Source organism: Hippocampus comes, unplaced genomic scaffold (assembly GCF_001891065.2).
Source record: "Hippocampus comes isolate QL1 unplaced genomic scaffold, H_comes_QL1_v1.1 scaffold487, whole genome shotgun sequence".
Classification (NCBI taxonomy): domain Eukaryota; kingdom Metazoa; phylum Chordata; class Actinopteri; order Syngnathiformes; family Syngnathidae; genus Hippocampus; species Hippocampus comes.
Window position 1 is genome coordinate 198,233 of NW_017805352.1, and position 22,515 is coordinate 220,747.

At 41.3% G+C, this 22,515-nt stretch overlaps 3 protein-coding genes and 1 long non-coding RNA gene across 7 annotated transcripts in view; 3 read left to right on the top strand and 1 right to left on the bottom strand.

Annotated features, from left to right (window-relative positions):
* Positions 1-626: 626 nt before the first annotated feature.
* LOC109517008 (uncharacterized) lies at positions 627-916 on the bottom strand. Its single transcript, XR_002168462.1, has 2 exons — positions 801-916; positions 627-674 (listed from the first exon to the last, which is right to left on the bottom strand). It is a non-coding gene; the product is annotated as an uncharacterized LOC109517008 (long non-coding RNA).
* A 4,586-nt stretch (positions 917-5,502) lies between these two features.
* On the top strand, positions 5,503-8,298 carry LOC109517014 (transcription elongation factor B polypeptide 1). 3 transcript variants are annotated; one of them, XM_019871891.1, is made up of 4 exons: positions 5,503-5,532; positions 6,977-7,001; positions 7,131-7,274; positions 7,854-8,298. In XM_019871891.1, exons 2-4 carry the CDS (start codon positions 6,998-7,000, stop codon positions 8,042-8,044), a joined length of 339 nt encoding a protein of 112 aa, XP_019727450.1. In that variant the 5' UTR covers positions 5,503-5,532; positions 6,977-6,997; the 3' UTR covers positions 8,045-8,298. The 3 variants fall into 3 exon arrangements, with proteins under 3 accessions (XP_019727450.1, XP_019727451.1, XP_019727449.1); XM_019871892.1 differs by lacking the exon at positions 5,503-5,532 and adding an exon at positions 6,149-6,167; XM_019871890.1 differs by lacking the exon at positions 5,503-5,532 and adding an exon at positions 6,417-6,552.
* Positions 8,299-8,984: 686 nt separating this feature from the next.
* ube2wb (ubiquitin conjugating enzyme E2 Wb) lies at positions 8,985-13,526 on the top strand. 2 transcript variants are annotated; one of them, XM_019871867.1, is made up of 6 exons: positions 8,985-9,069; positions 9,890-9,981; positions 11,647-11,749; positions 11,998-12,153; positions 12,341-12,416; positions 12,497-13,526. In XM_019871867.1, the coding sequence occupies exons 1-6, from the start codon at positions 9,055-9,057 to the stop codon at positions 12,508-12,510; spliced, it is 456 nt and encodes a 151-aa protein (XP_019727426.1). In that variant the 5' UTR covers positions 8,985-9,054; the 3' UTR covers positions 12,511-13,526. The 2 variants fall into 2 exon arrangements, with proteins under 2 accessions (XP_019727426.1, XP_019727427.1); XM_019871868.1 differs by lacking the exon at positions 8,985-9,069 and adding an exon at positions 9,101-9,611.
* An 838-nt stretch (positions 13,527-14,364) lies between these two features.
* stau2 (staufen double-stranded RNA binding protein 2) overlaps positions 14,365-22,515 on the top strand; it is a 56,148-nt gene continuing 47,997 nt past the window's right edge. The window contains exons 1-5 of the mRNA XM_019871857.1: positions 14,365-15,019; positions 16,875-17,082; positions 17,179-17,309; positions 17,472-17,631; positions 18,073-18,208. Of these exons, the coding sequence (XP_019727416.1) occupies positions 16,884-17,082; positions 17,179-17,309; positions 17,472-17,631; positions 18,073-18,208 (626 nt within the window). The 5' untranslated portion in view covers positions 14,365-15,019; positions 16,875-16,883. The remainder of the gene's footprint in view (positions 15,020-16,874; positions 17,083-17,178; positions 17,310-17,471; positions 17,632-18,072; positions 18,209-22,515) is intronic.

Consider the following 22,515-nt stretch of genomic DNA (forward strand, 5'->3'; position numbering starts at 1 on the left):
CCACTTTTTGCGAAATTAATGGCAAATTGTTTATTTTGGATTTTCTAAATGTATTTTATATTAGTTAGATTCTTGATTTCAAGACTCGTATTATGCAATTTTTCACAATTTGAAATCGCTCCCAGGTGTCTTAATAAAAGGTCACAGTACACAAAGGATCACAAAACACAGCGCACTCCACTACTAGCTTTAAAACTTTAATTTCAATCCCTCGGTTTTTTTTAGGACTGATCTGTCTCAGCATTTGTTACCATGGTAACTGGGGGCGGAGCTACAGGCATGTGACAAAGCAAGCAGCCAAGCAAGAGATGTTCACCACTGACTAATTTAACCATAATGGCTGTTCGGTTTGGCTCATCTGTGCTTGCACTGCAGCTCTGCTTACCTTTTAGCTCTGTCATGAGAGTGCTTCCGTGAAGTCTGTCTGCCGGATTCCAGGCGTCGCTTGACAATGGTGACTCCAGGGCAGGTGTTGTGTAAAATGAGTGGACTTGTCAAGTCATAATTTGTCAAAATTCAGCATGGCTTGCTCACAGTCACGTTATCAAAACCAGACAGACAACCACATTTCACTTTAATTTCACATTTGATAGGAGGGCTGGCACTGTAGAGATTCAACTGTTTTGATGAAATCGATGCAAAGTCAATTCAACATCATCTGACCCCTTGAAAAACTCAAGCGTACCTCCATGTCCTTTTTGAGGCAGCAAACTAGCTGAGACTGAATTAAAGTTGGCTCTGTTGCAGCCGCGTGATGATAACCAGTCAGGAATTACAAAAGTCAGACGCTCCCTGTACACCTATTAACAATCGGCGCCACACAAGAATCCTTTATGATCAATTGATCGATTATTATGCCCATCTCTTGTCATTATAAAAAAGGCTATAATATCAATTTGTGTTTGTTCCCATAACCAAGTCTTCATCTACCATGAATAATGTCAAAACATATATGTATATTACAAACAGAGTGAGGCAGGCAGCATGTTCTCAAACAGCATCTGATTTGTTTATTTAGTCACCTTTCTTTTTTCTACGGCTTTTTTGTCTTCAGAACCATGAAGAGGCAAGTTTTGGGTTAATGGAGTAGTCTGTTTTTGGAACCTTTTTTTTTTTTTTTAATGCAACATTGCATCTTGGAGACATTTATATATAGACAATCCATACTATTTCTAAGGATTTTTACAGAGCACAATACAGAATCTGGTATGGGTAATAGGTATTTTTCTAACAATTTGCACACCTGTATTTTGACAGTGGCTATAACTTGTTTGTAATTGGTAACGTAATGCACATATTCTAATGTTTGACAGTGAGATGACAAAAAAATGAAGACATTTCTAACTCTATGTATCATTTGAGGACGCGAAAGGCGAATAGGTGTTTCCTTATGAGTATTTTTGGAAAATGTTGGAGACTTTTGAGACCTCAAGGCTCATGATTTGTGCAAAGTCTATGGAGAAGAATTTATGTGTATAACAATAAAAATGTTATGCCTTGGTCAATGTTTTTTTTGTCTGATATTTTATCTTTCATTGTGAAAGTGAAATTGCAATACTGTATAGATAGATAGATAGATAGATAGATAGATAGATAGATAGATAGATCAGGGAGATTACATCGTAATACATTGTATGCATAATACAAAGTATGTACTTGTCTTAATTAAAGAAAACATACAGATCAGTTTTACTTAAAAAAATAATTGTCGTTATTTTCATAATAAAAATGTACAACTATAAAAACAAAACGGAATATATGTCATTGGAAAATAGTGCTAATACATTTTGTGCTACAGTAATACACTGTTATCTACTCTGGCTATCTAAAGTGGAACTTTTTTATAACCACATTGTTTTCGATTGGCTGGAAGAGGTCACAAGGTTTGATTGTCTTGCAGTAAGGTGTGAGGCATCCATTTTGACTCGTTACCAACTCTGGTTCCTTTCCAAGTTTCCCCTCAAGGTTTGTGAAAACCAGCAGGAAAATGGCTTGCAACTGTTTCAAACATTTTGGATTCCATTCCAGTGTTCACTTGTGGGTCTCTCCTGTGTTGATAATGTGCGTGTACCCTCCGAGCAATGAAAACCCTCCCAGTGACCTTCCCATAATGAGGTCTCAAGGGAAGAAGCTGAAGCTTGTAATCAAAGTGTCTTTGTCAGGCTGTTGCATTCGCGGTGCGAGAACAGGCAGGTGCCTCCATTTCTCACTCTTTTCCGTTGCTGATTCTCCTGGGATTTGTGTGCTGTTTCATCTGCCGCCCTCCTTTGGACGTGATTCAATTGTATTCACGCTGCCTGCTTCTTTTTTTTTTTTTCTTGCAGTCATTCCCTGAACTGCCTGCTGGCATCGCATTGGCATAAAAAGCTGTCGCGTCATAAATTTTGTTTGACGAGATAACCGTAAACTGATAAGACTGTCTTCGTCCTCTCGAGAGTGTAAAACACAAATGTGACGCCCAGCTCGTCAGTAATGGTATTCAATATCGCTGTTGCTATTCTCATATGTGCGTGCAGGGCGCCCGCCAAGATTTAAGTGCACTCAGTGTACGAATATAAACTATGTGGGTCTTTAGTGTCATCAAAGAGGCCATTTAACACATTCCAATGACAGCTCATGTCACGGAGGGCAATCATCTATTTGTATTAGGCCAAGGCAGCATTTCTTGCCATTATCAATGAAGTTGATTTTTTTATTTAACATGAAGTTTTCAATAATGTAGTTTCTATTGTGCATGCAGGAAGTATTTGCAGCGCTTCACTTTTTCTACATTTTGTTGTCGACCCCCTGCCCGAGGTCAAGGGCGCACTGGAGTAAGTTTTTATCCAGAATGTCTCTCTTTCCCTCAATCCTGACCAGTCACCTACTTCCTGCGGTTAAAAGATGCCCCACCATGATGCTCCCACCACCTTGCTTCACCTTAGAGATGGCATTCACGTTGAGGAGTCTTATCTTTGTCTCATCAGAGAATTTTGTATCCAATTGTCTGAGAGACCTTTAGGTTCTGATGGGCAAACTCCAGGTGAGCTGCCATGTGCCTTTTACTGTACAGGCCTGCTTTGTGGATTGCAGCAGAGAGCGACATTTGTCCAAATCCTTGATGCCCCCCAAATCCGCCGCCCCCCGCGCCCCCACCAAATACTGTAAAAGCCTCACCGTGAAGAAACTTGCTTCTAAAACTGGACTGAGTCTCCTCAGCACCCTGGCATTTTTTTTTCCTTTTCTAAACTTGTGCTAAGCCATCAGTGTGAACTAGATCCAATTTCCGTGCCTTGCATAGCTAGTTTAGCTTAGCTTAGCTGTTAAATTTACATAGGCAAAGCTCGGTTATAAAACCCTAAGCCCACCAAAGGCATCTTGTTACCGCACCTGATCTGGGGGAAGTCCAAATTATTTCTTAAAGCACACAAATTTGTATTAAATATTTAACTTATGTGGCAAGGATTTCACCACAATAATACTGAGTGATTCCATAGTGTAAATGAAGTTGTAAACTTTGCTTTGGCCTGGCACTAATAATGCAAGGCGATTGTCACATCTGCTTATGCGTCATTTATGCCATTTAAAGCCAGATGAAATGTTAACTAAACTGTCAGTAAATAGATAGATAGATAGAAAACATTCAAATGGCACGCCACTCCGAATGGCTTCAGGCTCATAAAGTGATGGGGAAGGAGCCTCCAATTCATTGTGACAGGCCTTTGCCTATTTTAACTGAAGAAATGCACACAGACGTCCTCCCCCATCCATTCCTATATCACCACCAGACATTCTGACCTGGTTTACAATGCACAAGGACCTGCAAAGAACTCATTGTGGCATTCATATTTGAGCCTAGAATGTAGTATGTGCTGGCCTTTGACTCATTCTCTCATGGTGTAATGAATAGAACATCAATAAAAATAAATATAGCAAAGGTAATATATAATTAGAATAAAGATGCCTCACACGACATGTATATGTACTCACAGTACACATAATTACATACATATACCTGTCATCACATTTCATCAGGATATTGTATAAAGCCATTTTTAAAACATTGATTGCTTAAAAACGTACGATATAATCCTGACACTCTAATCATGGAGTCCTGAAAAGAAAGTGTGTTCATGGTGTCAATGGCAGGGAGAAGACCACTTGCCTTGGCATGACAAAAGATGGTGTATATTCTGCTTGCAAGTGCATGTGTAAACTGGTGTGTTGGTGTGTCAAGGAAGCTTCCCTAAAATAGACCATCGAGCAGCTGCAGTGGGGCGGGGTCATATCAGAGATACATGAAAGAGGCCGCCGCCACCCGCCTGCCCTGATCAGAAGCACTAATGGTGTAATGGGGTGGACTGGAAGGTCACTGATTGCTTTCACTGTGTGTATGTGTGTGTGTGTGTGTGTGTGTGTGTGTGTGTGTGTGTGTGTGTGTGTGTGTGTGTGTGTGTGCGCGCGCGCGTGCGTGTGTGTGTGCTCCAACAGAACTTTCTGGAACACAGTGAAAGCCAGGCCTTACTATATAACAAATACCAGGTCAGCGGCGTCACTTCTGCAGTATCCTTTATTTATTTTGAATTAACATTGCTTTATTTTTGCTCCACTAAGACACACCACACCCACTCTATGGATGATCGTCAGTGTTATAGCTCCCGGTTGCCTCACATTTCACCAGTCATCATTTTTTGGGCATGCAGCGACGCCAGTCAATGTCACATTCTGAACCTGACCGTGACTATCAACCCACCTCTCAACTGTCTGATCTATGATCACATGAGCATCAAATATCAAAAATGTGTAGCTTTGCACTGCCAAGCATAAGGGTGTTCTCACATCACACCTAAAAGTTTGGCATCAATGGAAGAAGTGGTTGTTTTGGAAGGGGAAAATGCATGACAGTACAGTGTGCATGCTTCCTAACTCACACATTCTATCTTGAATGTAGATTTATGGTCCCGCAAAATGTCACTGTCACATTCACTGAGCACCTGCTCTCTCTCATCACAGCCAGAGAGCGTGGGGCTGGGGTTTGGGAGGGGGCGGGGGTTGATTCTGCTACACACACGACACCTCCAGGATAAAAATTGCAATTTCAATTCCCATCTGAAATATGAATATTTCAATCGTGTAAAATGGGTCCCATCTGTATGGGGAGAAATGTGTCAAAAATATTCACACAAATATATTCGTGATTTTCACGCGTTTTTTTTTTAGATACACACATGTATGCATTTATATATATATATTTTTTTTTGATTGTAGCGTGAGCTTTTACCATGACTTCTCGTTTGTAAATATTCAATTCTGCTTGCGAATCGTTGTATGTGCGTTTGTGGTTAAGTGGGCATACACTTTTGTTTTTGAGACAAACGTCACGCAGTTTGAGGACAGTACTCACACGGCAGCTCAAAACAGTCACGCGTTGAAAGGCCATCCCTCTTCCATCCGCTAAGAGGCAGCGTTGCTGTCTTCATTGAACGGGTATAAGTAGAAGAAGAAGAAATGCTGTCTGTGACACCTTCCGGGAATCCAAAAATCAGATTACAGGTACAGTACTCGATTTTTCATTACTCGTTGCAGACAATGAAGGAGAAAGTAAAGCTGTATTCAATTGTGGTTTTTGTATATCAAAACGAATAGGCTGTAGTAATAATAATAATAATAATAATAATAATAATAATAATAATGAGATGTTGGAAAAACGTCCGTCCAAAACAATACCTCAAGATCCATGCACCTTACATGTTAGTTATTGTTATGCTTTCGTTACTTGTCCTATTGTGCCTGTGAACTTTATTTACTCTTGACTGTTTATGTCTCGTCTTCTTATTTTTGCGGGTTGTCTCCACCTGAAAGTGCGAGGAACGTAATTTCGATTATTTTATGTCTAGCACGTTAAGAAATTGACAATAACGCTGACTGACTCTCCAAATCGCGGAAATATTTGTGGATTTGAAAAACACGTGATAATCACGAAAACATTATTGTGAATAATTATGAAATGAATCTATCCCCATATTTCTGGAGATTCATAATGTAATGCAAATGCTCTACTGACGATTACCAACAGAGTCGTTCAAAGATTACGCGTGTCGTCAACGTCACGATTTGAAAGTTTCTGTTCAAATTAATCATGGCTGTATTCACTTCATCCGCACGGGAAACTCGATGAACTAAAGGAGGTAATTACTGCATCTTCTCGCGTTTTTTTTTCCAGTTTGTTTTATTATTGCTTTTATTATTTGGGGTGGGGGGAATAGGAAGTATTTCGGCGGCATTTTCGTTAGTATTTTGAAGTATGTCATTGCTACATATATTACGAGTGGAATTCTTATTTCTCGTGTGACACGCCGACTCGCAACAGCATTTCCAGTCCACTAAACCAAAGTATATGCGCTGCAAAAAAAAAAAAATAATTAAAGTGTGAAGAAGGAACACTTTCGTTTTCACAGAAGCACCACGGAATATTTTAACTCGCGTAATCCTGAAACGATTTCCGGTTGTCAACATCCCGGCTGTTAAAGTTAGCGAAAGCACTATTGCCACTCCACGGTCTACCGACAAGTGGTAAGCTTTATTTATGTGTTTTAGTTATTTACTTATTGTTTTGTGTATGTTAAGGTCACGATGATCTTTTGAGCTTTAAAAGACTTCTCGCAAATGTTTTCGTATAGGGTAAGGTCGAGTTGTCCCGGCATTAGCATGAAACAGTTTAGCATGAGACAGCTAACACGAACTGCGGGGAACTCGGTTGGAGATTTTAGTCGTAGTTCCAAACATAGAACACTCTTTTAACGTCGTTTCGTTAGGTCGCCAAATTCCGGTTTGAATAAATGTGTCGGTTTCAAGCGATGGTTGTCCAACATTTAATTAAAGGGCCCGTAATGGATTCAGCAGTTCGGCACACATCGCCGCTCCAGTTTCATTACTCCTTGAGAATGTGCAAATATGTTTCTATCAACTTGTATGCCGTTTTCTTTGTCTTTGTTAGGAATAGACCCCCTGCATCGGCATGGGTGAGTTTATCATGTTTTCTTGACGATATATCGAAATGGTCCCATCTGTTCAGGACACTGTGTGCATACAACACTATCAGCATAAGTATGTGGTTTACAGCTGTCAGAAACTGTGCCCGTGTCTCATAGATGGCGAAGAAAGGACCTATGGTGGCTGTGAAGGACCAGAAGCCATGTATGTGAAATTGATATCTTCAGATGGCCATGAGTTCATTGTGAAAAGAGAACATGCATTGACATCGGGTACTATCAAGGCTATGCTGAGTGGTCCAGGTGAGGATTCAGATGATGTGTGCCATGTCGTTCTATAGGCGTTGCGATTTGCTGGCAACTGGTCCAGGGTGTACCCTGCCTCTTACCCAAATTCAGCTGCGGTAGCCTCACTTATGACCCTAATGACGAAAGCTCGAATAGACAAAAACAGGTGCGGCCACTTGGTGGCTGTAGTAAAACTCTAACATCTCAGTGTTGCAACAGCATTGCCACAACACACACCGCTTGCAGAGGAAAGTTTGTTAAGTAATTCATTCACGTGGGGTAGGGACCCTTTTTATTTTTTAACCCCAAAAATCTCAGAAAAACATTTCTCTTTGTGGAATAAGTGCCTCCAAATAGTATTGTAAATACCGTCATCTCATAATGCACCTTGAAATCATAAGTTAAATCATAAGAGCTGTCTGTGTACCTAGTCGCGCGGTAGAAAATAAATTACATTGACCCCACTAGCAATATGTTGTTGAAATATTTTAATGTATTTAATGTTTTAATGATTTTTTACAATTGACTTCTCTGTTGTTTATCTTTGACAACTTTGGAGCTCATCATGAATATCTTTCTCTCCCCTTTATGTAGGTCAGTTTGCCGAGAATGAAACCAACGAAGTCAACTTCAGGGAGATTCCCTCTCATGTCCTGTCCAAGGTCTGCATGTACTTCACTTACAAGGTCCGCTACACCAACAGCTCCACGGAAATCCCTGAATTCCCCATCGCTCCCGAGATTGCACTGGAACTGCTCATGGCGGCTAACTTCCTGGATTGCTAAAGTTACTGTTTATGCAGTAGCCTAGAAATGCTTTTAGATGCTTTTGACTATTTAACTTGTTTTGCCATAAAACCATGTAAAACATTGATTTTTGCATCAGAATATCAATCATTGTTTTGAGTATTAAAGGATTTCATTTTAATTTAATGTATGAATTCGGCAGACTGTGTTTATTTCGATAATGTGACAGACGTGTCTGTTCTACCCACAATCTTCCCTACCCTCTGTCTTAGTAAACAGCTGTTTGAACTGAGTGTCAAGCATTTGTCTCTTTGTACTTGTTTGATGGTCAAATGTGCTGCTCAAATGTGCCGCATGAGCTACAACAAAATTCTGCCATTTGGAATATACAATCAAATGTGAAATTGAAATGTTGTAGATTGAATATGGACCACATTTCTTTTTGACATGTAGAGGGCAGAGTTGTCTTTTTTTTAAAGTGACAGACTATAATACAATCAGGCAATCCACTTTACATGCTTTGCATGCACACGCAACAATAAAACAAAGAATAAAATACATAATTTCAGATAAAAGAATAATCAAAGAATGGATAGAAAAGGTCAGATTAATAATACTAAGTCATATTTCAAACAAGGATATCTGAGTTACTATTTACATTTCTGAATGAATAGCAATTATCGATCTAGATTTATTTGGTATTCCAGAAAGACACTTAAAATAAATCTCTCAAAATAATGGGAATGAGTTTTGAAATGTACATTTATCAATGTGAAACTTTCCTGACGAAACCTAGCACTTAACATCAGAATAACTGAGGAGTTGACCATGAAATAAATCCTTCAGGAAAACAATGTTTTTATCAATCCAATTTTGTTAAGATAGTGATTTATTCCTTTTAAGAATACAATCATTGTTCCAAATAACAGATGTATGTGGAGGAAATATATTTTTGCTAGGGCAAATTGTGCCCGTCACGTGTCCCCGTGACGTCATCCTCCCCAGCACTGTGAGCTTACTGGTGCGTGGGGGCTGGAGGGGGTTCCATCATGGCGTCGATGCAGGTAAGAGCACAAATGACAGCGGCCCCAACTTCATCGTGTACCTGCTTTTGTCGACACTCTTTGGGCCTTTTTTGTTTACCGCGTCATGACCAAAACACGGCTTTTAAATGAAGTGACGATGACGTCAATGTAAATGCGCTGACACATTTTGACTTCAACTGTTTTAAGTCCGGCGCTCGGCTTGTGTTAGCATAACTAACGTTAGCACATCATCATCAACAGCGGCACCAAGTGAAGGCGAGCGCAGAAACCAGTTAGCCCGGGCCAAAATACCCACGCTCTGCCATGTAGTTTTGCGACTAACACTCTGATACCACAACTCGTATGATGTAACGAGTTCAGATTTAAGGTTCGTCCAGTTAAACGACGGCCGAACGTTTGCCGTTCGGCTGAGTTAGCTTGTCAGGCGGTGCGCAGGTTGACCTGTTCTAGTTTCCTCTTGAGCTGAACAGGTGCATCGCTTCCAAAGGAAAACTACACAAGAGTGGGCCATTAAAGGAAACAACCGAATAAACACCAGGACACACCGATTGACGATGCTTGTATGTGTGGGATCTCCAACTTGAACATATCTGTTTCTATTTCAAAGCCACCTCTTGAAAATCTTCGTCAGTTGTCCAAATTTTAAGGGGCAGTGGCGTGGGAGAAACCTGGTCAATGCACATTTAAGTATTGCGGCTCATAAATATTGTAGATTCATCTCACATTCATTTACTAATACCTTAAGCGGGACTCTTGATTTGATTTTGTTTAAAATACTGTGTGAGGGCAGTATCGATTTTCTGTATTTTGGAAATGATGCATTTTTTTTCATATACAGAAACGGCTACAAAAGGAATTATTAGCCCTGCAAAATGATCCACCCCCTGGAATGACGCTGAATGAAAAAAGTGTACAGAACACCATAACTCAGTGAGTATTCTTGTTTTGTTATTTTTTGCACCCTCATTTTTCCGTAGCCCTAGCACATGTCCTTCCTTTGAATCCAAGTCATGCAAATTATAAGTGGGAATATGAAGTCATTTTATATTCTCAGCTGGAAGCAATGGGGTCATTCCAGCGAATTACAGGATTGTGCCCACTCTTGAGTGACTTGTGCAATATTCCTGTCCTAACTTTGAAATATTGAACGTAGTTGAGCTGTTATAGCAAGGAACTAGTGCTACTTGGCTGAATTCGCCATCTAAATGTAAAGTAGTGTTTGAAAGCCTTCAGTTTTACATTTCCTCAAGCATTGATACACTGTAATGTCATTGTGTCAGCTTTCAAGGAAATGCTTCAACTTTATTCCGTGGTCAGACTGAAAAAGTGTTTTGTGTTTTTGTCTGACAGACAAGTATTCCAACCAGTTCGGCTGGCTTCTGCATTGAATGTGCACATTAGAGTTGCGATGCTTTGAATGGGTGTGCCTTTTAACTTCAACCATTATAATGAGCAGCTTCTGAAGAGCTGCGGGTTGACATTGAATGAATTTCCGCCGTTTGCATCAAAAGTCCCCATGGAGTCATGCAAAAAAAAAAAAAAAATGAAGGTTTCGCTTCGAAAAGCAAACATTGAAGATTGCATACTTGGTGGTTTTGTGTGTGACTGAGATAAGGTGCCCATTTGTTTTTGTCTGTTTACAGTGTATAGCACACACTGGTTACTGTTAACAGTATGATAGAGCAGATGGTTTGACTTTTGAAAATTATGTTAGGAGTCAAGTAGTTCAAACAAGGCACTCCAATGTCAAATATATCCTCATCTGGCATATGGTTCACTGGACTGGCACAGATAACTAAGGTCGATGGAAGCATGCCTAATGTAAATGTACAGTGGAAATAATCGTGTTGAATGTTCCTCTCCAAAACTTGTACAGCAGTTGGTGCATTTGTCAGTATTTGGCTACTGTTGCCAGTATTCGATGCAGTTCCTTTGTACACAGCTACTGTCTTCTTCTAATTCTTTCTAATTGAGGCATTTTTGTGAATTTTTGCTTTGACTTTTCTGACGTTCACTGTTGCTTGAAAACATCGCCTGCACAGTCAATAAAGATCTGGTGATGGTAACAGTTTGTGCATTGGAACAAATTATTGATCTGAATGGGATTTTCTTTTTTTTTTGAGTGAGGTGGGGGGGGGGGGTTTACCAGCAAATTGTGGCTGAGCTACACAATACCGCTGTACTTCCTGAAGCCATTTTCAAACCCTGAAGTGTAAACATCAGACCTTCTCAGAGTAAAGCACTGACCTGATTGTCATATGGCCCGAATGATTGTGCACACCAGGAATGAGCAGAAAGCTCCCCAAGGCTGTAACGCAAAGCCACAAGTTCCTGACGTTCTGTCAGCTTCACTCACTGGGAGAAATTAGGCCAGCGATTATGATGCTTCTATCAACGACCCCTTTTTCTTATCCTTGAAGCTTTAATACTTACAAGCAGGCAATTCTGATTCGTGTTATGTGATGAACTCATTTAAAGGCATTCAGTCATCATGATTAACACATTTAGTTCATCGGTGCTGTACACGTGGAGTACGATTTGAGGAAATAGTGTGTTGTATTCACCGTGTTTCTGTAACGTGATGCTTTTCTTCAGGTGGATCGTTGACATGGAGGGGGCCCCCGGCACACTGTACGAAGGAGAAAAATTTCAACTGCTCTTCAAATTTAGTAGTCGATATCCTTTCGATTCACCTCAGGTAAGCGCTGGGCGACCACATGGTTCAAACAAACTCGAGTCGTCTGAGAGTTTTTGACAAGGTCGGAATTGAGCATCACATAGCAGCACGTCTTGCTGGTTTGAAGGCCAACTCACCGGGCGGGGTTCTTCTGACTGCCATTCCGCCCCCCAAATTGGAAATGTGTATATCGTCTCAGATGTTGCTTTTTTGTGTGCTGCACCTTTGGGATTATTTGACGCAAAGTAACTGATGTGTCATTGTTCCAGGTAATGTTCACAGGGGACAATGTACCTGTCCACCCTCATGTGTATAGCAACGGTCACATCTGTCTATCCATCCTGACGGAAGACTGGTCACCAGCCCTCTCAGTGCAATCTGTTTGTCTTAGCATTATTAGCATGTTGTCCAGTTGCAAAGAAAAGGTAAGAACTTTTGGGAAGGAGGGTACCCACTGTGCCGTATTAGCTTTTTAGCTTCAAATTCCATATGATGGACAAAGCGGTCAATTCATTCTGCCCGTTGTTAGTCGTACTTGATTAAATTGATGAGTTGTGAAGTCAAGCTGTAGCATACAGCCATGTCTTTTTCTGATTGTTTTTTGTCCCGCAGAGACGACCACCTGACAATTCCTTTTATGTAAGAACATGTAACAAAAATCCAAAGAAGACAAAATGGTGGTATCACGGTGAGTACTTTCCCAAGGATGATAAATTGAAAGCCACCGCCGATGTCTTTTTTAATCAGTGTTCGTCATTGTCTTCACAGATGATACTTGCTAATGTACAAAAGGTTTGTAATAATCACAGAAGAAAAGTCCTACTGACCTACGTAAAGCACTTTTTAATCATTCAGTCTCTGAACTCTGACCTTTGACTGGAACGATGGACAGACACCAATGCGCTGGAGGCTCCAGACTGCATATCCCCCCCACCCCACCCGCCGGGCAGTTTCATGCATGTTTTAGTTGGTAATAACAAGAATGGAAAACCGTTGGAGCCATTTAGATGCACTCGAAATGGATATTTTTTTTTGGGCGGGGGCTGAACGATAGTAATGCAGTATGCAAGGTGTATTTTTGTGTATTTCCTGTTTTAAAAATGATTATTGTTACATTTTTGCGTGTGTGTGCGGACTTAAAGGTCCTTGTGTTGTGCAATAATAACCAACCGATGGACGCATTCTTGGGCTGACAAAGGAGTTCTCCAAAAGGATTTCTGGAAGGGACCTGACCATCATAAGCCCATGAAAATGCTTCATTTTTTTTTTTTTTTTTAATATATATACATTATATGCACTGTGAGAGTACGTAGTTAAGAGGCACTGTCAGTACATCATTCCCAACACCGTGAGCAGCCCCCCCACTCATACGTATAAGTTAAAGCGTCAACACAATGCCCATTCCCGTGGAGACCGGTGCGGCCGGTACACGTGGCAACAAAACAAGTGTGGCATTAGGTCAAATTTGAAGCTGTCAAACTTTAGCTTGACGTGTCCAGCCTCAGCAATGAGCAGGGCCCTTTTTCACTTAAAGAATGTCTGTTGTGTTTTTCTTTTAAAGGTTTTTCATGCTTCGATAATGTCTAGTTCTTTTTGTACTGTTTTGGGAGTGGGCTGCTTGGAACTCTGAGTACATTTTTTTTTCATTGTGATATATATTTTTATTCACACAAAGGCAGAGAATGGGGGGAGTCAATGCAGGCGTAATAACATGATGGCTTTGTGATTATGCCTGGTCAGCGTTATGGCTCAGGTACTTTTTTCCAATAAAGATACCTATCCAGATGTTTAAACTATATTTTCACCAAAAGAGACTTATATTGTAAAACTAACATGTCTGGAGCTATTGTATATAATAGGGCTTTACTTGGGGGGAGAAGGATATTAGGGGAGATGGGTTTACGGATTTACTTCATTTACTTCATAGTGTAGTGATAATAGGAGTTGGCCTATAATGTAGACCTAATTAGGATGTGTACAGTCAGCATCAATGAATGCCATAAAGATTTCGTTCACCTGAGGGGCTTGGTCATTCCAAGTGTAATCACTATTCCTCAAGAATCCAATATGATACTTGAATTTTCCATCTTGCTTTGTTTTGTCTTGCATTTGCCTCTCCCCCCCACAGGCTTTACTTGTTTGTCTTGAGTGATGTGAATGAGATGGCACTCTTCTGATCTAGAGATCACAGTACACTGCTACGGTATGTTATTTTAAATGTTCTCATCCACTCTCAGACATGATGGTACCCAAATGATTGTGTTAACGAAGCAGCCATAACAGGATTTGTGAGGGAATTTAGCAAAAGTCTTCACAGAAAAGCTATTTCTAACTTGCAGTTGAATACTTGGGGCATTGTTATTTTTTTTTTCAATGTGCTTTGAACTTCCAAGTTGCAGATTTTATTTCATTGTTTGAGTGGAAAAAATAAGGGTTTCATATTTATTTTTAAAAAAACTAGTTCTGGGCTGTTCAAGCTCTATGTAATAGGTGCCTATTCATTTTCATAATCGATAATAAAAGCGAAGATTCACTTTTAACTGGTGAGCACGATCTGTGAAATAATGGTGCTTTTACCTGCAACCGTGCCTTAAAAAACCCAAACAAACGTAGTTTCATGGCGAAAGCAGCATTTAATCCGCACCAATGAACCGAGTTTTATCAACACCTCGCTTGATAGTTGTCATGGTAACGTTTACCCGCTCCCTGACTTCAGCATCCTTGAACGTTAGCAACACTGACAATCAGGTATGAAATAATATAATAGAAATAGTTAAGCGTGCAACATGCATGAGCTATAATGTACTTAAAATTTGAATGCACTCAGGGCACGGCCGAAAAAAGTCAATCTTCCTAAATAGTCTTTTTTTCAGTTTTAAGCGACGGTATTTGGACAACATATTTGAGCATTCGCAAACTTCAAAAGAAGTATTTTTACATTCGTACACTTAATTTACAGTAAATTGTAGAAATAAAATCAGAATGGACGTTGCTAAAGACGGAAAACTAGGACTGAACCATTCGTTCATCACGGGGGTGTCCAATGTATTCCCGGTTTGCCTAAATCTTTTACGACGTTATAGAGGCAATATAAAACGTTCAATGTCATCGCTATACACAAGACGCTGTCTGGGTACACGCTTAAATATGAATAATTTGTATTTCCCAATGGTTTGGTTTACTTTCATTTTCATGACCCACGCTTATTAAATGGTATGTTTCAACTGCTTCCAGTTCTCTTTAGTGTTTGCCAATGTTGGAGGTGTAACTGGGGTCTGGCCCTGAACAAAGGTAAAAAAAATGCACATGCATATTTGTCGTTTTGCTTTAAGTTGTCTTTAGTTTATTTGCCATGCTGCTGTCACTTCGCTTGCGTTGTCGATGTGCAGTGAAAGAGCCGTGACTTTCGTGGTAGATGGAGCACTATGGTGATGCTAACAAGAGGGCTGCACGGCCGACCTGCCATCATGAGCTTGAAAGCAGCTGAAGCAAAGATAACATGACATTATATTGCTTAATCAGAGATCGTGACCAATCGCCGACTCCATAATCGTCCTGGAGTCCTTGCGCATCACGAGCGTTTGTTTTGGGAAGCTGCCACGCAGAGGAACGGTTGATTTTGATTTTGCTTGGCAACGTTAGCTTTCTGCTAAAGTGGACACAGTCCGAGCCTTCACAGAATACTGTTGGGGTCGTAGACATCCTGCAACCTAACACTCATTCTCCACATTTGAGGCAAGAACCGATGTGATTACGAGTGGTTGCTTCCCTTTCTAATTGTGCATAACGGAAGATCAGGGAAATGCGTCGCCGTGATAACGCAATGAATTGCTGGAAAGCAAAAATTCGAAATGTCATTTTGTTCAGTGCAACTTTTCCAGCCATGATACTGCCTACATCTTCACTTGATTTCCTAACTAATGCATTTATGTGTAATAATTCTCAGATTCGAAACAACTTAATAATGTAGTATTTGTTGCAGGGAAAAAAAAACATTCGGAATAATAATTGGCCTACGTTTACACAAGCCAGTAAGTGTACTTGTCTATGGCTGATATGTGTGATTGAAGATGCGGTGAAACACCTGAACGCAACAGATCCAAGAACGAGCATGCAGCGGTACATTGGGTTTTCTGCACACCCGCTGGCTTCCGTTTTAGTGTCTGACCTCTTGTTCTGATTTACGGATTTGCTCATTTATCTAACCTGGAAAAATTTGTGAAATATTGGCAGTCTGTGGGAAAATATGACTGAAATTATTTGTTTAATGGTTGCGCTATTCTGAAATGGTTTTATTAAAAATAAAATACGTGCTTTGCCTCTTGTTTCATTTAAATAATTTTGAACACATCTTTTTTTTTTAACTGTGGAATGTTTGATCTCTGGCTTAATGGAGAGAGAACAGGAAGTTGTTTGCCAAAGTATGCTGTCACAAAGTGGTGTCTCATCCACTGCTCAAAATAAAAGGGTCGTCAGCACGGAACATAAGGAAACCTCTTCAGCTTTGTCGTTTTTTTCCCGGTATTTATTTTTTAGGGCATGCTCAACGTGGCATCCGTTAGATAAAATAAATATGCATATGTAAATGATTTGTAAATATTTGTATTGCTCTTATGGTAGTGAGCACCAAAATGCTTACCCATGTCACAATAAATTCTGCCATTCAGGATCCCCCCCCCCCCCCCCCCCCCCCAAAAAAAAGCTCTTATGGTAGTGGGCACCAAAATGCTTTCCCATGTCACAATAAATTCTGCCCTTCAGGGTCCCCCCCCCCCCCTCCCTTTACCAGCTGAGCTTAGCAGCAGTAACATGAGCAAAGATCCTTCGTATAAAGCTTCATTGTCTGTGTGCGATGGCTCCTGGGGCATCAGAATGGGTGTTACGCTTAGCGCCTCTCAATTTAAAGTTTGAGTTACTTTTTGCTTAAATACTGCACTTTGGTTAAGTGCTTTGAATGCTTGCAATTTCCCCAGAGATGTATGACCCAGTGGAACATCAGGGGCCAAACGTCATCTGTTTCAGGGTGCCCATTTGGATTCTCAGAGGAAATGATGGAAATAATCTGCTCCAAGGGTCAATCTATCACCCACATTCATCTTGTATTCATCGTGCAATGTTTTAAATAACGATGCCGGTCTTTTTTCAGGAATAGAGCATGGCTCAAGTAAAAGTACAGACCTCAGCACCCCAGGCTGGCCCCGGCCTCTCCTCCGGAAGTCCTCTGGCGGCCATGGCCAGCCCAGGATCCCTGGGTCTGCAACCCTCTGTCAACGGCACAGGCCCGTCCCCCACACCCGCCTGCCCCGCTCCTGCAGCTGGCTATGGGGACGCACCTGTGTCTGCCACACCGCCAGGTAGGGATGGGCCAGTACCGATACCAGGTCTCGGGAGCTGTCTCACACCTGTCTTTGCGCGATCCAGTATTCCGTGGTGTGTTTCTCTGTGTACAGGTTCACCCGAGGAGAACATGGCAAACCCTAAAGAGAAAACTCCAATGTGTTTGGTGAATGAGTTAGCCCGTTTCAATCGGATCCAGCCGCAGTACAAGCTCCTCAATGAGAGGGGCCCTGCACACGCTAAGGTGAGGACAGGACTTTTATTCTCGTGAATCTCTGTATGATTACTAGCATTCATAATTATGTCGAAAATTCCACCAACCGTGTCAGTTGAATGGCTGCGCTCCTTCGCTTTTGATCCAAGAGTGATCATGACATGTCATTGCCTCCGGATGTCGCTGTTGCAGATCTTCACAGTGCAGTTGACTCTTGGGGAGCAGGTCTGGGAGGCCGAGGGCTCCAGCATTAAAAAGGCCCAGCATTCCACAGCCTCCAAAGCTCTGGAAGAGAGTGTCCTTCCCAGGCCGATGCCCCGCTCACCTAAGGTGGACATTAACAGCAATCCAGGTACGGTCAGTCAAGAGAAAATATCTCTGCTTGTGTTTTTTTTTTTGTTTGTTTTTTTTGAAGGATTACGTGAAAGAATCACTGACTTGCAGATCAAGATGGGTACAAGATGCAAAGCTTCTTGGGCCATACACCGTTTTTGCATGACAATGGTTATATGGTTAAAAAAAATTGTTGTAAATTTACAGATTATGAATAGAGTCCTAATATTAGATGACTAAAAAAATAATCAAAATTATCTCTTTTTTTAATCCATTGATCAGCCCCAAAATTACTGTGAAGATACTGTGAAGCCATTACTCACCGTCGTCTTTATCCTTGCTCATCATCCTCTGAATGAATGAATTTTGACATTTTCCCTCTTATTTTTATTGGGATGAATCTTTGATTGCTCATTGTGTAATCTTGTCCTGATTGTTCCACATGTACGTCCTCACACAGGCAGTATAACACCCACAGTGGAACTCAACGGTTTGGCTATGAAGAGAGGCGAGCCGGCTATCTACAGGCCTTTAGATCCCAAGCCCATGCCCAACTACAGAGCTTGCTACAACTTCAGAGGCATGTTTAACCAAAGGTAAGCCACATTATGTTATTTCTGGGTTGGAGACAAACCTTGGACAGCACAAGGACAACAGTTGTGTGGTGGAGCCTCATTCATCTCGTCCCAGCTTGACCAGAGCTGGGGGTGCAAGGCACATGTTGACAAATAACCTGATGACAATTCTAGGTCGTGTTTTTGGAATGTGGGAGGGAAGCCAGTGTACTTGGGAAAGTCATATATTAACGTTTTAAAAAATGGATTTATAATATGACCATCTCGAGAGCATTTTTTGCCACCATTGACACGTTCCCTCCAGATGGCAGTGTTTCCTCATTTTTCAATTTTTGACTGGCTTCTGTTCAGCGGCCTGGACAGCCATTTTTTTGGCTTCTCAAGCCAGAAATGTAAATTTAGGGTTGACACAGTACGTCATGATTTGATTATGCAAACGTTTGAAAACAAAAATCCTGCGGTTCCTACTTTGGAGTGTATTTTTAAAATGTCCAAACAGCTCCTAGAATAAAGAGTGATTGAGTGGCATTGTTGGTTCAGCGAGTGTAGTCGTCAGCCAGGCAGTTTGGCATCTGGCGCACATCTTCTTTTTGATCGGCGCAGTCACAAACGGGACCGCAGACAAAAATGCCTGCGATGTTGGGGTGAAAATCTGGTCGCCAATGTTTTGTCTGTCGGCGTCACAGTGATGAGTTGAAATGCCGAAGGCGGGCAGCCTTCGGGTCTGTTTGCCTCTTTAGCGCCACTTTTTCATTGAGCCAGAGTGGCGCTGAGGAGATGCACGCAGGCTGGGGAAAAAAAAAAAAGTATCCCATTACCATAAGGTCATTTGTGGTTTCACAAGGTCCCTTTCTTTCAGTGGGATTAATGAAAGCGAGACCTTGTGAATATGAATTCTGCTCCTCCGATGACGGGCCTTGTGGCAGAAAGTGACAGGCCATAGCTGCCATCGGTCATGGTAATGACGCCGCGGTGAAACCGAGGTTTCCAGATGCCCATGTCCTTACCTTTTATGATGAATAAGAGTGATCTGGAACCATGTTGATGGAGAATCTTCTCATTAGAAGGGCAGTTTGGCTCTGATCCATCAGCGCTCTAATCACCACCAGGACCCATATTGATTGATTCAGAAAGTGCTTTGATGAGAAAATATGGTGAGAATATGTACAGAGCATTTATCAGCGTCTTCATGAATCTTATTTATGGCGAAGGGCCCGTGAATAATTTCTGACCATCCCCGTCCACTTTAAAATCAGCACTTGATCTTTTGCGGTGTCGTAACCGTCTCATTGTTCATTTTCAAATAGCGCACTGGCGAACATCGCCCTCGACGTGACGCTTATGCTACTTTGCAAGTGAGTCAACCGGTGTGGACATCCAGTCTCAATCAGCCATGAGAAAGAAAAAAAAAAAAATACGGTGACGTCAGCACGTTCTTGTGAATAATCTGTGAAAATCGTGTTATCATTGGAACACCCCAATTCGTATGAGTCAGTCGAGGCCAAGAGATCCCAAAATGACAATTTCATGTTTGACCGCAGAATCCAAAAAAGGGCCGCAAGGTGTGTGACCCGCTGGCATTGTCCTGAGCGTTACTCCATGGTCCCCCCCCACACACACACTTTTACATCAGTTGCGCTGCTCCCCTCTTTGCCCCATTTGGCGTTTTCTGTCAGAATTTGGAGTTGGCACAGGACTTTCTCCCCCCTTAGGAGCACAGCTGAGCAGCCTTTGACCACCCACCCTCTCCCACACCTAATTTGGTTTTGTCAGTAACATTTTGTCAGCTAGAGGAATGAACGTCTGGGGGTTCTCTGCCCTGTGACATTTCCTCGTGTGAACACGCTGATCTACTGAACGAGCCGTTACAGTTTTTTTGTTTTCATGCCAGAAAGCAAGGGGAAGCCAGTTTTCTTAACCCGGCGTGCGGCATTTTAATGTCTCAAATCTGGAATAAAAGGAGAAATGCGGTAGAACCTCACATGTCATGCGCATTCTGTTCCGGGCTACAGGTTGACATCTGACTCATATTTACATTTCAAAGCAATGTTTCCTGTTTGAAATAATAAAGAGAAGTTAAATGCACTAGCAGATCAAACTCTCATTGTTCTAAAAAAAATTAGTAAAAATAAGTCATTCACGATTAAGCTGTTACAAAACATCCGGTGTACAATATATTCTTTTTTTTTTTTTTTTTTTTAAATCATGTTCTTTTACAGCACTTGTTGAAGCTGGTCGTTGTGCTGTCGTCTCGTGTAACGTCGTGCATGAATGAACCTTTGCCTTTCAAAAATATGGTCAATCTCCCAAATATATCATTTCAGGGACATTTGAATAGCTTCCATGTTCATTGGAAAGAATGTTGACATTCATTTCCCAGAGGTCAAGGACGGTCCCTTTCTTTCAGTGGGACCGCATGATGCCCAGTTCAGATTTTTTTATTTTAATTTTTTTGTCAAATCCAATCTTTTTCTGTGCTCGTGCGCATTACAAATACAAATGCGATTTCGAAGGTGAACGGAACGCATCCATGATGTGACACGCGCAAAAATGGCATCACGTGGCGCAGTGTGTATAGATGGCTTTTGATGACGTGAAAAACTGGACGCGTTGGAGTTGCTCCAACGTGAACATAACCGTATTACTCTTGCTTCTTGAAAACATGTTTGGTTTATTCCTTTATTGTTGAGTCTCGACATTGATTAGAGACACAAAGTCAATGAAAGGAAAGCCTTCAAGTTGAGCTCTCGGTATGGCGCTGAGTGTTGAGTGAGGCGCACTGGACGCTTTTGTCAAGTCAATGATGCCTCAAGGTCACACTGTAGGTGCGTGCGTGCGTCTTCGTTGATGTAAGGAATACAAAGCTGCATTGCAGTGAATATTTTTTCTCCCCGTCATGCCTGCAGGGCTCAGACAACCGGCAAGTGCGCGCAGTCATCAAGTATGTTGGCCAGCCTTTGTTGACGTCGATACTGTCGGCGGAGCTCAATCTGCTCACGAGCACTTTCCTGTGTTCAGCCATTCCTGTCATGTCCTTCTCCATTCAAGGTGTCCGATATCTTCGGGGCTCCTCATCTAATACGCTTCCTTCCCGTCACTCGGGTTCTTCTTCTTCGCACAACCTTCATAGGTCCCTTGAAAGGCTTTATGGGAATCAATTACTCTATATTATTTCACTCCCATATATCCGAATAGTGTTGGTTTTTTTTGTTTTTGTTTTTGGTCCACCCTGGAGTTCCGCAAATGTGCAGTGTTGTGAAAGTTGCTCCGTTCTTAGTTTAAGATCACCAAGTAATTGCAGATGTCAGACAAAGATAACCTATGTGAACAAAAACTGCACTTCAAAACAAATCAAAGCGACCTGGCCCCGTTTCAAAAAGAACTTGCCTGAAATCAAGTGTTTTCGATTTAGAGAGCCAAAATAAACAAATACATAAACAAACAAACAAATGACTTCGTGACACTTTCCGGACTGGTCAATGTCACTTAGTTTATATCCCAATCGGTTGTTGAGTTTGTTTGGAGCGTGGCAATTTTGGAGCGCTTTTTGCAGTTTTCTTTTTGTCCCACAGGTTTTATTTTCGAATGATTTCTTGATTGAACTGGTCTGGAGGTAATCAGGCTCGGGTGTGGTAAATCCGTTCTTAGTTTAAGAACGGATTAAATAATTGCAGATGTCAGACAAAGATCACCCATGTGAACAAAAACTGCACTTCAAAACAAATCAAAGCGACCTGGCCCCGTTTCAAAAAGAACTTGCCTGAAATCAAGTGTTTTCTATTTAGAGAGCCAAAATAAATATACATAAATACATAAACAAACAAACAAATGACTTCGAGACACTTTCCGGACTGGTCAATGTCACTTCCTTTATTTCTCAATCGGTTGTTGAGTTTGTTTGGAGCGTGGCAATTTTGGAGCGCTTTTTGCAGTTTTCTTTTTGTCCCACAGGTTTTATTTTCGAATGATTTCTTGATTGAACTGGTCTGGAGGTAATCAGGCTCGGGTGTGGTAAATGGAAAATGAACTCGACTTTCCAGCAAATGCGATTAGCCACAGTTAATTCGTTACTAAACAAAGGGGCACGGAGAGGGGTAGTTACTTTTTCCACCAAGAGACTTTGAATTGTTCCTCCCCCATAAATAAAATCGTTTCTATGCTGATTTTAATGTTTACTGGGGTTATCATTGTCTGATATTTACACATATTTGATTATCTTAAAAAGTGAAGTGGAGAAAAGATGCAAAAAAAAAAAAAGTATTTGTGAAGGGGGCAAAAAACTGTTACATGGCTCTCTCGTCTTCCTTCCTTGCGTTGCTTTCACAGCT

What these genes read in the sequence shown, in the direction of transcription:
- ube2wb (XM_019871867.1), top strand. An exon ending in GTACAGAACACCATAACTCA is followed by an intron (nt 9,982 to 11,646) that starts GTGAGTATTCTT and finishes GCTTTTCTTCAG; the next exon opens with GTGGATCGTTGACATGGAGG. An exon ending in ATCCTTTCGATTCACCTCAG is followed by an intron (nt 11,750 to 11,997) that starts GTAAGCGCTGGG and finishes TCATTGTTCCAG; the next exon opens with GTAATGTTCACAGGGGACAA.
- LOC109517014 (XM_019871891.1), top strand. An exon ending in GGCTATGCTGAGTGGTCCAG is followed by an intron (nt 7,275 to 7,853) that starts GTGAGGATTCAG and finishes CCCTTTATGTAG; the next exon opens with GTCAGTTTGCCGAGAATGAA.